The following is a 13,519-nucleotide window of genomic DNA, read 5'->3' on the forward strand; positions in this document are numbered from 1 at the left end:
TCATTGGTGGGGCTCTTCATCGCGTGATCACGTGCAGATAAAGAGCCCTGGATGCTACAGGGAATCTATCAATAGTCTTAGCGCCTGGAGCAGCGACAGTGCTTGTCGGCAAGCATCCCCATCACATATTTCTTCACGCTCCCTCAAAGAAGCAATCTATTGAGCATCCTTCTAGAACTTCGTCTTGCAGCTGTAAAGGCGAATATATCTCGCTATCGTTTCGTTTATCGTATCCAAAGCAACCATGCCGCCCCCTCGGAAGCCTCAAACAGGCGCAGCCTCAAAAGAGGAAAACATATATATTCCATCCTTCATCAGTAAACGGCCTTTCTATGCTGGGGAAGAAGGCGACGACGACAACGACTACCTGAAGCATCAGCGTCGAGAAGAAAAAAATGAAAAGGCGCAATGGTACGATCGCGGGAAGAAGGCTGGGCCAGCGGCAACAAAGTACCGAAAAGGCGCGTGTGAGAACTGCGGATCACTGACCCACAAAGCCAAAGACTGCCTAAGCCGGCCAAGGGCGAAAGGAGCGAAATGGACGGGCAAGGACATTCAGGCAGACGAAGTCATTCAAGATGTCAAGCTGGGATGGGATGCAAAACGAGATCGTTGGAATGGCTACGACGCTAGGGAGTATCGCAGAGTGGTGGACGACTTCCATGAAATGGAGGAGCTACGGAAGCAAGCAAAAAATGCGATAGCCGGCGATGATGATGATGATGAAGAGGCAAAGGATGATGGTGATAAATACGCTGAAGAAAACGACATGAGCAAGCACCAAAGCACAGCTACAAGACAACTTCGAATACGAGAAGACACCGCCAAGTATCTACTGAATCTCGATCTTGAATCTGCGAAATACGATCCCAAAACCAGAGCACTTGTCAATTCTGGCGCAACAGCAGATAAAGCAGCCGACTTGTTTGCAGAAGAAGGGTTCATGCGATCCTCGGGAGATGCCGGCGAGTTTGAGAAGGCGCAAAGATATGCATGGGAAGCCCAGGAAAAGAGCGGAGATACCACCCAGCATTTACAGGCGAATCCGACGGCCGGTGCATTTTATCGTAAGAAGCAGGCGGATGAGGCGGAAGAAAAGCGTATTGAACGTGAACGAGAACTATTGGAGAAATACGGGGGCGAAGCGCATAAAGCAATGCCTGCTGCGCTGCGCAATATGGCCATGTCAGAATCCGAGACATTTGTCGAGTACGATGAGGCAGGCCTCATCAAGGGTGCGCCGCTAAGGGGCGTGAAATCCAAGTACGCAGAAGATGTATTGATCAACAACCATACATCAGTTTGGGGTAGCTGGTGGTCGAATTTCAAATGGGGTTATGCGTGTTGCCACTCTTTCATCAAAAACAGCTACTGTACTGGCGAGGAAGGCAAAGAAGCATGGGAAGCTGCTGAGCGCCAGCGGTTTGGAGCCCCCGTGATGGAACAAGAGACCGAATCATTACCTGGAGAGAGCGAAGAGGCTGAACTAGGAACGATTCCGAAAGATGCGGGAAGCAGGAAGCGTACGCAAGCAGAGATGTTAAACGGAGTGTCAGAGGCCGAATTGGATGAATACCGTCGGAAGAGGACTGTTGCTCAGGATCCGATGGCAAATCTACTAGGTAAAGACGAGCTGTTAAGCTAAAAGATATCCACCTCGTACATACCTACATACATTGAAGTCAGAACACTCGACGTCTTCTTTTTACGCACGCGCCCCTCTACCAATGCTATACTCGGACACAGCTCCGTCACATCTTTCCAATGAAAGTATCACAATTTAAGGGTCTTGGAAGTACTTTAAATCCCATTTGCAATTATGCTTTATGTGTTTTTTAAAATCATTCCATTTTTATCCTTTGGCCAACGCCGAAAGCTAGGAAGAGAAACCTGTTTTCCCTGCTTGTGATATCCCTCTGTGACCAAACTCGTATGCAGGAAGAGTCATTAACACCTGTTATGATGCATTTACTCGTCATCCTCTTCCTCCTCGCCACCCTCGCCCTTCTCGGCGGCCTTGGCCTTCTTTCTGCGGACACGGCCAGCACGGCCGCTGCCGAATGGTGAGGTCAGGGCGAAGTCGATGTGCTTCTGAGAGTCGAGACGGACAATGAAGGAGGGGACATTGACGATCTGCTTGCCAACACGGATGTGGCGCTGGCGAATCAGGACACGGGCGTGGTGGATGGACTTGGCAAGACCGAGCTTGTAGACACAGGTCTGCAGGCGGCGCTCCAAGAAATCCTCAATCTTCAGGGCCAGGACGTAATCGAGCTTCATGCGAGATTCGTCGAGGACACCGACACGGACAAGACGTCGAATCAGGGCATTGCCTTCGAAAAGTCGCTTAGGGTCTTTCTCGTCGAGGGTAAGAAGTTGACTGCAAGGTGTTTGCAGTTAGTTTTTGAACTTGACAAGCGCCGAATGGGTTAATGCAGGATGTGACATTGACATACCGGGCAGCACGACGGATCTTGGACAGAGTCAAACCGACTCGCCAGACCTCACGCTTGTTGCGCAGGCCATACTCTCCGACGAGCTTCAGCTCAGAGTCCCTGATCAGAAATAAGATGTCAGTTTCCTTGTCACAGTCGACTTAAACAGAGCCATGCTCTAGTTCAGTGGCCGGTGATACTGACAGACGAGCAGACTCGAAGGGTCTGCGAGGGACACGCGAGGTCTTGGAATGCGCACGAGGGGCCATTCTGTATGCGGTCAGATATCACAGCTTGAGTTGCCAGAATTGAACATCCAACACTCACTTGACTTGCTTCCCGAGATGGTGGCTACTGGTGAACTTTTCCGCAGGTGATCTCGAAAGTCGTCAAGGTTGTGTGGATAGGAAATTTGGCATTGCAAATTATGCACGTGATGCACTAGCAGCAAACCCTAAGGCGGGTTTCGCTGCGCACGCCTGCCAATTCCCACAATTGCCCTATCACCACGGCGGAGCGAAAAAAAAATAAGTGGATTATCTAAGCATATTCGCTCCCACACGGCGTGCGCAAATTCACCACGCCAAACTAGCAAAGCTTCACCTCCATCTTCGTCAATCCTCGAACGAAAAATCGACGGCAATTAAGGCGCGATGGGTCACTCTTACGGAAAGCGAGCGGGCACTCGAGTTGGTCTATCCTCCATGCGATGATACGAATCTATTCGTTGCTAACGAGTTCGCAGTATGCCTTCAGCAGGGACTTTCGCCAGAAGGGCATGATCGCCCTGAACACCTACCTGAAGGTGTATCAGTGAGTAGAATCCGAGCAAGAGGAGAATTTTGACATGTGTTTAGGGATCGGCTAACATTCATTCAGCGTCGGTGACATTGTCGACATCAAGGTCAACGGTGCCGTCCAGAAGGGGTAAGGAAACGATGTCGAATATCGAGGTGGAAAAGCACAAGGGAACTAACGTTGTTGTACAGCATGCCCTTCAAGGTCTACCACGGCAAGACCGGTGTCATCTACAACGTCACCAAGAGCTCTGTCGGCGTCATCGTCTACAAGAAGGTCAAGCACCGCTACATCGAGAAGCGCATCAACGTCCGAATCGAGCACGTCCAGCCCTCCCGATCCCGTGAGGACTTCATCAAGCGAGTCAAGGCCAACGCCGAGGCCAAGAAGCAGGCCAGAGCCGACGGTGTGACTGTTCAGGTCAAGCGACAGCCCGCTCTTCCCCGGGAAGCCCACACGGTCTCCCTGACCGACAACCCTCCTGAGACTGTCACTCCTCTGCCATACGAAACTACAATCTAAGGGAAGGGTTGGCGTGGTGCTCGCTTCGGTTTTTCTTATGGTGTTGCGTTCGGATGGGAAAGAACTCAGCATGTGACCAAGGTCTGCATTTTTTTCTATTTGATGTTCATAGGAAATGAGAAAATATGACATCGACAAAAGTGCATTTTTGCTCAGTGGCCCCTCCTGATTGGAGGAGTAGAGTATCCCCATAGTTTCTACGGCTTATGCGGTGTCTCCCATATATAATACCTAGGTGTCTGAATTTCGGATACGTTGAGCGCTGAAGCTAAAAACAAACCCTTGGCGAAATATACTGCACGTTTTCCATGACAAACGTTGAATTTCTTTGATCAATAATGAACTTGTCCTTCCATGTTATTGTGCTGAAGTTTCGAGTTCGCCCAGTTCACATACATGTCGTGATGAGGATCGAATGATCATGCAGTGTCTGCTCAAAGTATTGGCTTATTTCGTACCTACCTAGTAGTGATGCAATATGAGATACACCACGTCTTACTGTAGTAGTGGTGCCTCCATACTAGTAGGTAGGGTGATCTATTTCGACTGCCTTTAGTTACTTGCTAATTTCGCTCGCTTTGACCAGCACTACTAGCAATTATACTGAAAAAAGGGAATGAGTTTGGTATCACTGCCGTCAGTGAACCTGAGCCTTGTGCACCATTTCTTGATTGCGCTGGGTTCTGTGTCTCATTCCTCATAAATGCCATATAGTAGTACAATATCCTTTCAAGAGATGCTGACAACATTGTACAACTTGTAATGATGCCCTTTGTCTGCACCGGCAGCATATGGGTACCTAGCTAGCTATGAGCCTCTGATAACACTGCTCCAAAATTATTCTCAAAGAATTCCAACATCCCAGCCACCATCCCAAAACACCTCTAGCAATGTCTGGAGACATCCCCTATAATACCCTAGAGGCAGTTTGATTGATCCAGGGATTATGTAATTATAGGTACGGCAGCAAGAAAGGCGGATCATTTTAACACCGCTTAATGCCCAGGTAATTACTGCGCCCCACATGGTGACGATGCTTGCCCGTTCCCCGGCTGCAGCTTAGCTTCTCTGCCATCGCCTTCCTATCATCCCGCCGGCAACAAGTGCTCCCCAACTGTGCGGGAGATTAGGCTGCAGTTTTTTTTTCTCGACGAAAACGTACATCTCCTCCTACCCAAGAAAACAGCAAATCCCGACCTCTCCGCGAGTCATTATCGTGCATCCTGCGCCTTGAGTGCGCGCTCTGCGACTGCGCTATCGTGTGCCTCCTATCCAAGCTTCGTCGCCGCCTTGCCTGGGCTGTATTTCGCCCACCATGGCTTCCATACGCACGACCGAGCATACGAAGTTCGTGATGTCCCTTCCTTGAATCATAAATCAGACCATCAATGGCGACACCCGCTTACCTTTGCACACTAAATCAACTAGAACCGATCAGGAGCTTGCCGTTAGCATCAAAAAGGCCACCAATCCCGATGAAATCTCCCCGAAGCGCAAGCATGTACGAGCCTGTATCGTATATACTTGGGACCATAGGTCTTCACAGTCCTTCTGGGCGGGTATGAAGGTGTAGGTTGTCATGACATCTCCTCTATTTCTATACGTTCGGCTGCTGATGTGATTTGTCTCCCACTGAATGCAGCCAACCCGTTCTTGCCGACGAGGTCCAGACGTTCAAAGCTCTGATCACCGTCCACAAGGTTCTGCAGGAAGGCCATCCCTCAGCTTTGAAAGAAGCAATGGCCAATCGCTCATGGATTGACTCCCTAAACCGTGGAATGAGTGGAGAAGGAGTCCGCGGATATGCGCCTCTGATCCGAGAATACGTATACTACCTTCTTGCGAAGCTGTCTTTCCACCACCAACACCCGGAGTTTAATGGTACTTTCGAGTATGAGGAATATCTCAGCCTCAAAGCGATCAACGACCCAAACGAGGGATACGAGACCATCTCTGATCTGATGGTGCTGCAAGACAAGATAGAGCAATTCCAGAAATTGATCTTTTCGCACTTTAGAAACGTCGGAAACAACGAGTGTCGGATCGCAGCCCTGGTGCCATTGGTCCAGGAGAGCTATGGAATTTACAAATTTATCACTAGCATGCTGCGCGCCATGCACTCAAGTAAGTACTTCCCGAGCATTGCCCCTCCACCAATGTAGAACAGGCGCTAACACAGACGCACAGTCACCGGCGATGACGATGCACTGCAGCCCCTTCGGCAGCGATATGACGCCCAGCATTATCGACTCGTCAAGTTCTACTACGAATGCTCCAATCTCCGATACCTGACAAGCCTCATTACAATCCCCAAGCTGCCGCAGGATCCGCCTAACCTCCTTGCTGGTGATGACGAAGCTCCAGCCTTGCCTGCCAGACCCAAGCAGGAAATTGAACGACAGCCGTCCCCTGCTCCTGCGCCTAAATCGGACGAACCAGACGAGATCTCCGAGTTCTGGAAGAGTGAACTGGATCGCCAAAATCGTGAATATGAAGAACAGCAGCGAGTCCTCGAAGAACGGCAGCGGGCAGCTCTCTTGGCGCAGCAGCAGGCTCAGCAACAGGCACAGCGCGATTTCGAAGAGCAGCAACGACGTTTGATGGAACAGCAGCAACGAGAGCAGGAGGCACTTCTTGCACAGCAAGCTCAGTGGCAAACTCAAGGCCGTCTAGCCGAACTTGAACGGGAAAATCTCAACGCGCGGGCCCAATACGAACGCGACCAGCTGATGCTGCAGCAGTATGACCAGCGTGTCAAAGCCCTCGAGGGAGAGCTGATGCAAATCCAAAACAGCTATGGGCAACAGATGGGCAGCAAAGACGATCAAATCAAGGCACTGCAAGAACAAGTCAATACATGGAGGTCAAAGTACGAATCTCTCGCGAAGCTGTACTCTCAGCTTCGGCATGAACACCTGGATTTATTGCAAAAGTTCAAGGCGGTGCAGCTGAAGGCAGCAAGCGCCCAGGAAGCCATCGAAAAACGTGAAAAATTGGAGAGAGAGATCAAGACAAAGAACCTTGAGCTGGCTGATATGATCCGGGAGCGCGATCGAGCCCTTCATGACAAGGATCGAGCTAGTGGTAGCAGCAAAGACGAAGTAGAGAAGCTGAAGCGAGAGTTGCGTATGGCGCAAGATCGAGCGGACAACCTCGAACGTAGCAAGGGCAACGAGCTCTCCACGATGCTTTCCAAGTATAACCGTGAGATGAGCGACCTGGAAGAGGCGCTCCGGAACAAGTCGCGAGCATTGGAAGAGGCACAGAGCAAGATTCGAAACGGCGATTCTGATCTCGAGCAACTCCTACGCGAGAAAGAGGAAGAGCTCGAGGTGTATAAAGCGGGCATGGACCAGACACTCATCGAACTGAGCGAACTAAAGCAGAACCAGGGAGAGACGGATCATGCGCTCGATGGGCAAATCGATGCCTTGATCTTGTCAAACCTGGATAAGATCAACGACGTTATCGATTCAGTGTTGCAGGCTGGTGTCACGCGAGTGGATGATGCTCTCTACGAGCTGGATTCGTCTATGCAGGCGGGTAACCAAAATGCCTCGCCGTCGTATGTGCTATCGCAGATCGAGAAAGCATCCGGGAGCGCAATGGAATTTGCCACCGCCTTCAACAATTTCATTGCTGATGGACCCAACAGCACACACTCGGAGCTAATCAAGGCCATCAACGTGTTTGCCGGGGCGGTTGCGGATGTATGCAGCAACACCAAGGGTGTAGTGCGCCTGGCGACAGACGAGAAGAAGGCCGACGCGCTGATGCAAGGTGCAAGGCAGTCAGCCCAGTCCACAGTGCAATTCTTCAGGGGCTTGCAAAGCTTCCGTCTCGAAGGGATGGAGCCACTCCAGAAAACGGATGTTGTCATCAATAGCAATAACGATGTACAGATTAAGCTGCAGAAGCTCAACAAGCTGGTAGAGGGCCTTGCTCCTGGCTTTGGCAAACTGATGAACAACAAGGGAGATCTTGGAGACTTGGTTGATGCGGAGTTGAGCAAAGCAGCCGATGCCATTGCGGCGGCCGCGGCTAGACTTGCTAAGCTGAAGAACAAGCCTCGCGATGGGTACACTACATACGAAGTCAAGGTGCATGACTCAATCTTGGATGCCGCGGCAGCCATCACAACGGCCATCGGAGAGCTCATTCGCGCAGCAACAGTAACGCAGCAGGAAATTGTGCAAGCCGGACGAGGCTCATCTTCACGCACAGCCTTCTACAAGAAGAACAATCGGTGGACAGAGGGCCTTATATCGGCGGCCAAAGCGGTCGCTTCGTCAACCAATACGTTGATTGAGACGGCAGATGGGGTCTTATCCAACCGTAACAGCCCCGAACAACTGATTGTAGCATCCAACGACGTTGCAGCGTCGACGGCACAGCTGGTGGCAGCCAGCCGTGTCAAGGCCGGCTTCATGTCTAAGAGCCAGGATCGCTTGGAGCAAGCCAGCAAAGCCGTCGGGTCAGCCTGCCGATCGCTTGTCCGCCAGGTTCAGGACATGATACGCGAGCGAAGCCAAGAAGAGGACCAAGTGGATTACTCCAAACTCGGGGCACACGAGTTCAAGGTCCGCGAGATGGAGCAACAGGTAAGTTGACGACACTCTTCAAAAGCTCTCGGTTTATTTTTGATATTGTTGGGACATGATCTAACCAAAACGATTCTCTATCTAGGTTGAAATTCTACAATTGGAAAACGCGCTTGCTTCTGCAAGACACCGACTGGGCGAAATGCGGAAGATTTCGTACCAAGAGGAATAGAGAGCGATTTCTTCTTCCATCTGCAAGTTTGATCAATATTTCCATATTGGCTAGTTGTTATTATACTTTCCTCCAAATACCTAGGTGTCTTGTTGTCGTGTATCTTGGGGATGTGATTCTGTATGTCACCAATCTACTCTTTTATCAAATACCTAGTCTAGGTTACGCCCAGCGCAGCCTCAAAGTGTATCTATTGTATTCCGTCACATTGTACTCGATTACTATTCTCTTCCAAAGATGCCATCTATGTAGTGTCTCCCCCGTTCAAACTCAGAGATTCAGCCTTCTTCTTGAGCTCAGCATAAGCTGCGGCATAATCCGCAGCAAGGACCATGTCGCCCAGTACTTTCATAATTACAGCCTTCTTTGCCATCATCTCGCACTGACTATTGATATCTTCAATGCTAGAATACTCATCAAAAGCACTCTGGACCGCCATTGCCGCTCTTGTGAGGTACTCATCACGGCGTTGAGTGGCTGACTTGGGCGACTCAGTCTCTATAGCTTCCTGGTCCTGCTCTGGAGCTTCTTCCCCTTGTCTAGCAACGCCATAGCTTTCACATTGCCCGGCTAACCCCATACAGGCATCAGCGAAATATGAATATAATTTTGCGGTGAGGGTTGGGGAGTCACACTCCAGACTCCGCGGTAATACGGCTATGAGTAGCTGCATTGCGGCTTCGAATTCATTCATGGAGACCATGATATTTGATATTGCGCCGATTGCAGCCCACAGCAGAGACATCAGCCGCGCGCGCAGAGATAGGTTTGCCGCACGCAAGGCAACGGAAAAAGCACGCTGGGGCCGCCCGCACTTATCTAGGAGCGAAGCCTTGATGAGCAGGGCCCTGACTCGTAGACTTATATCTCTATTCTCGTCTCTAAGTTCCGTAATCATCTGATCGACTTTCTCGGCGGCTGATGACAAGTCTCCGCGACGAGTCAAGTAATCTATGTGGGCGGTATCAATTACGAGAGCGAGGTCGGGCTCGAAGTCGTCCCCTTTGGACTGTAGAAACTGACTCAAGAGCTGCTCTGCACCGTCCAAGTTGTTGTGATGTAAGTCTCTCTTGAGCTGTATGACCCCCCTATACTTGAACCAGTACTGATTGGGCTTCCACGACCGCCGTGAGTTTTCGTCAGCCTTGTCTAAGATCTCCATAGCTTCGCGATATTTCCCCTGGTCTAAAAGTGCAGACGAAAATCGACTGATCATCTTGAGCTCATCATCAAACATAGAATGGCATGTATGGCACCGTAAGAAGATCTCACATGATACAGTGGTGAGGTGACCGAGACCAAGCCTGTTCCAGAGGGACGAGTATAAGCCGAGCTGTGCCCCGAACATGCCCTTCATATTCTTCTCCACAATAATCTGCGAGCTTCGTACCATGTATTCAAGAGCGGTGGCTACACTGTCGCCGTTGATGAGACAAAGTTTGGCCTCGCTTAAGAGCACAGAGCTCCAAAGAGTCCACATTCCCGCTTCCCTAGCTTTCACTCGGAGGAAGGCCAATGTCTCTTTGCTTGTGCCGAGGAGGTTATCCGCTTGCAGATCACGAACGAGATCCGGGTGGGCTTGTCCAAAATGAAACAACCAGTTCAAAGAGAAGTTGAGGCAAGTTATGTCCCTGTTTTCTCTTGCTGTGGTCACTGTTTCAAGCATGGCCGTTATGGCTTCTTTATAACAGCCAAAGTCGGCTTGTAAAACGGCCAAGTTCATCAAGGCGTACTGGTAAAAGAGTCGATCACGATGCTGCATTGTATAATCAAAGTATCTATGCAGAAAGTCGAACGCCGTGGGATAATCACCGGCTCTCCAGGCGTCGAGAAAGCTTTAACCCGATTTCAGCACAGCACCAAGGTGTAATACGTAGTGGAAACTGGTACTTACGTGATATAATGCGTTAGGCTGGGAACCAAGAAGCTGTCGTTGAGGAGGTCGTGAAACTGGTGTCGAATCTCCAGCGGTATCCGGTTACCGTATTCTTTTCAATTTGACAGTTAGCTGGAGCTCGAGCTCCTCATGGCGAAAGTGGTGAAAGAGCCCCCTCAAAGGATGACTTACTCTGCATTTGCTCGATCTGGAAGTCGAGTAAGTTTTCAACGTCATCTATGCTGACAGAGAGGCCCCCAGTCCGGTCCCCTGTCAACATGTCGCCATACGCCACCGACGCCAGGCTCGCAACTTTGTCAACATCCCAGTCTTCCAGCTCTCCACGCTGCAGCACCTGATCGAAACTGTATCGGCCGAAGTCTGGATTCCTCCGCTTCTGATAGTGGGATGTTGGCTGTCGATACCGGACAAAGTCTTTCCAGAGCTCGGTGCAGTCGTGAAACCGCAAGCGTTGGTACTCGAGGCGGGCTCTGCGGACGAAAGCGCCGAGAGGAGAGTTGTTGGTGAGTTTGACGCCCAGTTGGGGCTCATCAGGATCCAGCCCTTCTCGGCGAAGCTCTTCTTTTGTTCTAGACAGCGTCCACGAAAGATGCTCGAAAAACTCACCGAGGGCGTGGAGCGAGTCAATTCCCCACAGCTTATTGAGAAACTGATCCCACAGTCTCTTCCCGGGCAAGCCCATCAGAAAAGGATAGCTGCTGAGTAGCTTCTCGAAGTCCTTGATCGAGATCACTAGGCTCACGGCGCGCTCAGCCTTTGTCCATCTTGCCGCTTGGCTTGTGGATGGTCCATTTGGATCGTAGCCCATGGCGTGAGACGCAATGAATGACAGAACTGGCACGATTGCATCGCTGGGGACCGCTTCTTCCACGTATAGCTCGGTCAGAACGAGGAGGCCAATCTTGGCCGGCGTGAGATACCGCGCCATCTTCACCTTGAGAAAGCTGGGTCCACCTGGCGTTGAATGTCGAGAACCCGCCAGCAATCACCAAGCATTCACTGTGTGCCTCTCAAGCGATATAGAATCCGGCGTGGAAAGCTCAAACCTTCTCCATATTTCAGCTGGCCAATTGCCTTGATAGGCTTTGAGGGTTTGGGTGGATGCTGGGGAATAGATAGGTAGGTAGGTAGGTATGTGGGAAGAAAGGAACAGGGGTGGATAGATCAAGGCAGTTGTCTCGGATCAAATCTTTCCTGCTGTCTTCATAGCCGAGTGCCTACCTACCTTACTCGGTAGGCCTTTCTTTTTTGATGTCTTAGTGGCTTAGGTAACTATAACTACATCTTGGGCATTATTGTTGTCGCTACCGAGTTTAGACCTTAGCAACAGAACATCGTGGCCGGAATTTCTTCGGAGAATTTTGCGCCCGCTTATACGTGCTCGTAGCAAAGTACGGCATGAGTTGACTGGAGCTTGGGATATGCGGAATTCGGTGTAGGTCCATAACAATTGATACACATGGTGAATCCTAAAAGCGAGGAACCGATATCAGGCGAGACACACTCGACCGCGTCTCAATTCGCCTACTACTAGTATTTTCGAGAGGCTTACTTTCTGCTCGTAAAGGGCCGCCATGGCGATGGCCTCTAGAACTTTCTGCACCAAAAAAGACACCCAGAGTCATTACACAAAGGCAGGGAATCCAAAAGGATGATATAGATACATTGCAAAGTCTAGCTCAGCTTGGAGGGATACAGTTGTCGCCCTTCAACCTAGGGGATAGTCGATTCAAGCTCCAAAGGAGGGGTCTACAACTACCAGTAATATTCCTTCCGGAAGCATCAATCCAGCTTATTTCCGTTCGCCAACTTTATTTGGTCTTGTCATGGTTGTGGTAGTTGACGGCCTCGTTCCAGCTTGGTGATAGCAGTTAGCAGACCGTTCTCGCTCTAAAGGGATTAAAGGCAAATTGTTGAACATAGGCAGCGGTGGCTCCATTGAGACCAGAGTTAGCGGAACTTACAAGAGAGTCTACGATGATATTAGTTAGCGTACGATTCGTTGAATAGCGGACAGAGTGTCGACTCACCTTGTCACCATCGCCCCACTGGAAGTTCTTGGTGCGGATGTTCTGGTAGGGATACTCGGTGCGCTCTGGCAGAGGAGGAAGGTGGCTCCAGTGCTCCCAGTGCTCATTCCACAGCCAGTAGGCGTTGGCTCCAGCGACAACAAGGGCAGGAACAACGGCGCTTTTGATTTTGTCAGCTTTCTACAGCCCATCCCAACAAATCCGGCGCAATCAGCTGCTTTCTCCCTCATCCGGCGCTAAAAACGGCGTAGAAATTCCAGATATCGAGAACCGGCGGTGGACATACTAGAGAGAAATCTTCTTCCAGAGCTCTGAAAATACAATTAGAAGCTGGATCATGGCGCAATGGGAGGAACTGAGGAATAACTACTCACCAGTTGTGCCTTGAGCGTGTTCCTTGATGTGCTGGCGCTCGCTGATGAACTCGTTTTCGGCGGTGCTGGCAAAACGGCGCTGCATAGGAGTGCGCAGCTGCGCAGCGAAGCGCGGGGCGGTGCGGGTAACTTGTCGGGCAGCAAACATTGTGAGCGATCCGAATTCGTCTTCAATGTTTGGATAGTCTATTAAAGGTGCAGATTATGAGGTCAGGTCATATTCGAATTAGAGCTCGGCTAGAGCAGGCCATGGATGCCTCAAACTCCAGGCTAATATCTGCTTAATCTCAGTCACGTGACATCGTGACGTATTCGCGAGTGCTCTCGGTGCGTGCTCTCGCGATGCAGCAACACGCATTTTCCCTCTTTGGCTCTCTTTCATGCGATTCAATGTCACATATATGATTGCGAACCTTCATAATTGAAGCAACGCGCGATTTTTCTCTCTCTCGATATGCCTGTTTCTGAGTACCATCGGCCCCAAGCGTGATTTACCCGCCATACTCTTTGCCAGCATCATTCTACGACCATTGACCGACTCTCACAATCTTCTTTTTGCCCCGTAAACCGGGATGTTTGCGCTGCAATTCGCACCAAAAGCGTTGTTCGGTTGTGATAGATTTGGCCTTGAAATTTATCTAGGAAACGATGGGATTTCGTATAACGACATGGAATGGTATGCTATTCTGT

The 13,519-nt window shown here is 50.4% G+C and overlaps 6 protein-coding genes across 6 annotated transcripts; 3 read left to right on the forward strand and 3 right to left on the reverse strand.

Moving 5' to 3' along the window:
- Positions 1 to 244: 244 nt before the first annotated feature.
- Positions 245 to 1,645, forward strand: TGAM01_v208379 (pre-mRNA-splicing factor SLU7; the record flags this gene model as incomplete). Its single annotated transcript, XM_018808362.2, has 1 exon — positions 245 to 1,645. One exon carries the CDS (start codon positions 245 to 247, stop codon positions 1,643 to 1,645), a length of 1,401 nt encoding a protein of 466 aa, XP_018658408.2.
- A 323-nt stretch (positions 1,646 to 1,968) lies between these two features.
- TGAM01_v208378 (40S ribosomal protein S9) lies at positions 1,969 to 2,704 on the reverse strand (the record flags this gene model as incomplete). Its single annotated transcript, XM_018808363.1, has 3 exons — positions 1,969 to 2,380; positions 2,457 to 2,555; positions 2,640 to 2,704. The coding sequence occupies 3 exons, from the start codon at positions 2,702 to 2,704 to the stop codon at positions 1,969 to 1,971; spliced, it is 576 nt and encodes a 191-aa protein (XP_018658409.1).
- A 384-nt stretch (positions 2,705 to 3,088) lies between these two features.
- TGAM01_v208380 (50S ribosomal protein L21e) lies at positions 3,089 to 3,755 on the forward strand (the record flags this gene model as incomplete). Its single annotated transcript, XM_018808364.1, has 4 exons — positions 3,089 to 3,124; positions 3,181 to 3,248; positions 3,315 to 3,362; positions 3,425 to 3,755. 4 exons carry the CDS (start codon positions 3,089 to 3,091, stop codon positions 3,753 to 3,755), a joined length of 483 nt encoding a protein of 160 aa, XP_018658410.1.
- A 1,315-nt stretch (positions 3,756 to 5,070) lies between these two features.
- On the forward strand, positions 5,071 to 8,528 carry TGAM01_v208381 (hypothetical protein; the record flags this gene model as incomplete). The annotated part of the gene is made up of 5 exons (XM_018808365.1): positions 5,071 to 5,102; positions 5,184 to 5,324; positions 5,398 to 5,879; positions 5,943 to 8,356; positions 8,442 to 8,528. The coding sequence occupies 5 exons, from the start codon at positions 5,071 to 5,073 to the stop codon at positions 8,526 to 8,528; spliced, it is 3,156 nt and encodes a 1,051-aa protein (XP_018658411.1).
- Positions 8,529 to 8,772: 244 nt separating this feature from the next.
- On the reverse strand, positions 8,773 to 11,353 carry TGAM01_v208382 (anaphase-promoting complex subunit 5; the record flags this gene model as incomplete). The annotated part of the gene is made up of 3 exons (XM_018808366.2): positions 8,773 to 10,363; positions 10,423 to 10,516; positions 10,597 to 11,353. The coding sequence occupies 3 exons, from the start codon at positions 11,351 to 11,353 to the stop codon at positions 8,773 to 8,775; spliced, it is 2,442 nt and encodes an 813-aa protein (XP_018658412.2).
- An 883-nt stretch (positions 11,354 to 12,236) lies between these two features.
- On the reverse strand, positions 12,237 to 12,977 carry TGAM01_v208383 (cytochrome c oxidase subunit 6a; the record flags this gene model as incomplete). Its single annotated transcript, XM_018808367.1, has 5 exons — positions 12,237 to 12,282; positions 12,390 to 12,397; positions 12,456 to 12,615; positions 12,742 to 12,766; positions 12,830 to 12,977. The coding sequence occupies 5 exons, from the start codon at positions 12,975 to 12,977 to the stop codon at positions 12,237 to 12,239; spliced, it is 387 nt and encodes a 128-aa protein (XP_018658413.1).
- Between the last annotated feature and the right edge of the window lie 542 nt (positions 12,978 to 13,519).

Source organism: Trichoderma gamsii (assembly GCF_001481775.2).
Source record: "Trichoderma gamsii strain T6085 chromosome Unknown Scaffold_35.2, whole genome shotgun sequence".
NCBI classification, from domain to species: Eukaryota; Fungi; Ascomycota; class Sordariomycetes; order Hypocreales; family Hypocreaceae; genus Trichoderma; species Trichoderma gamsii.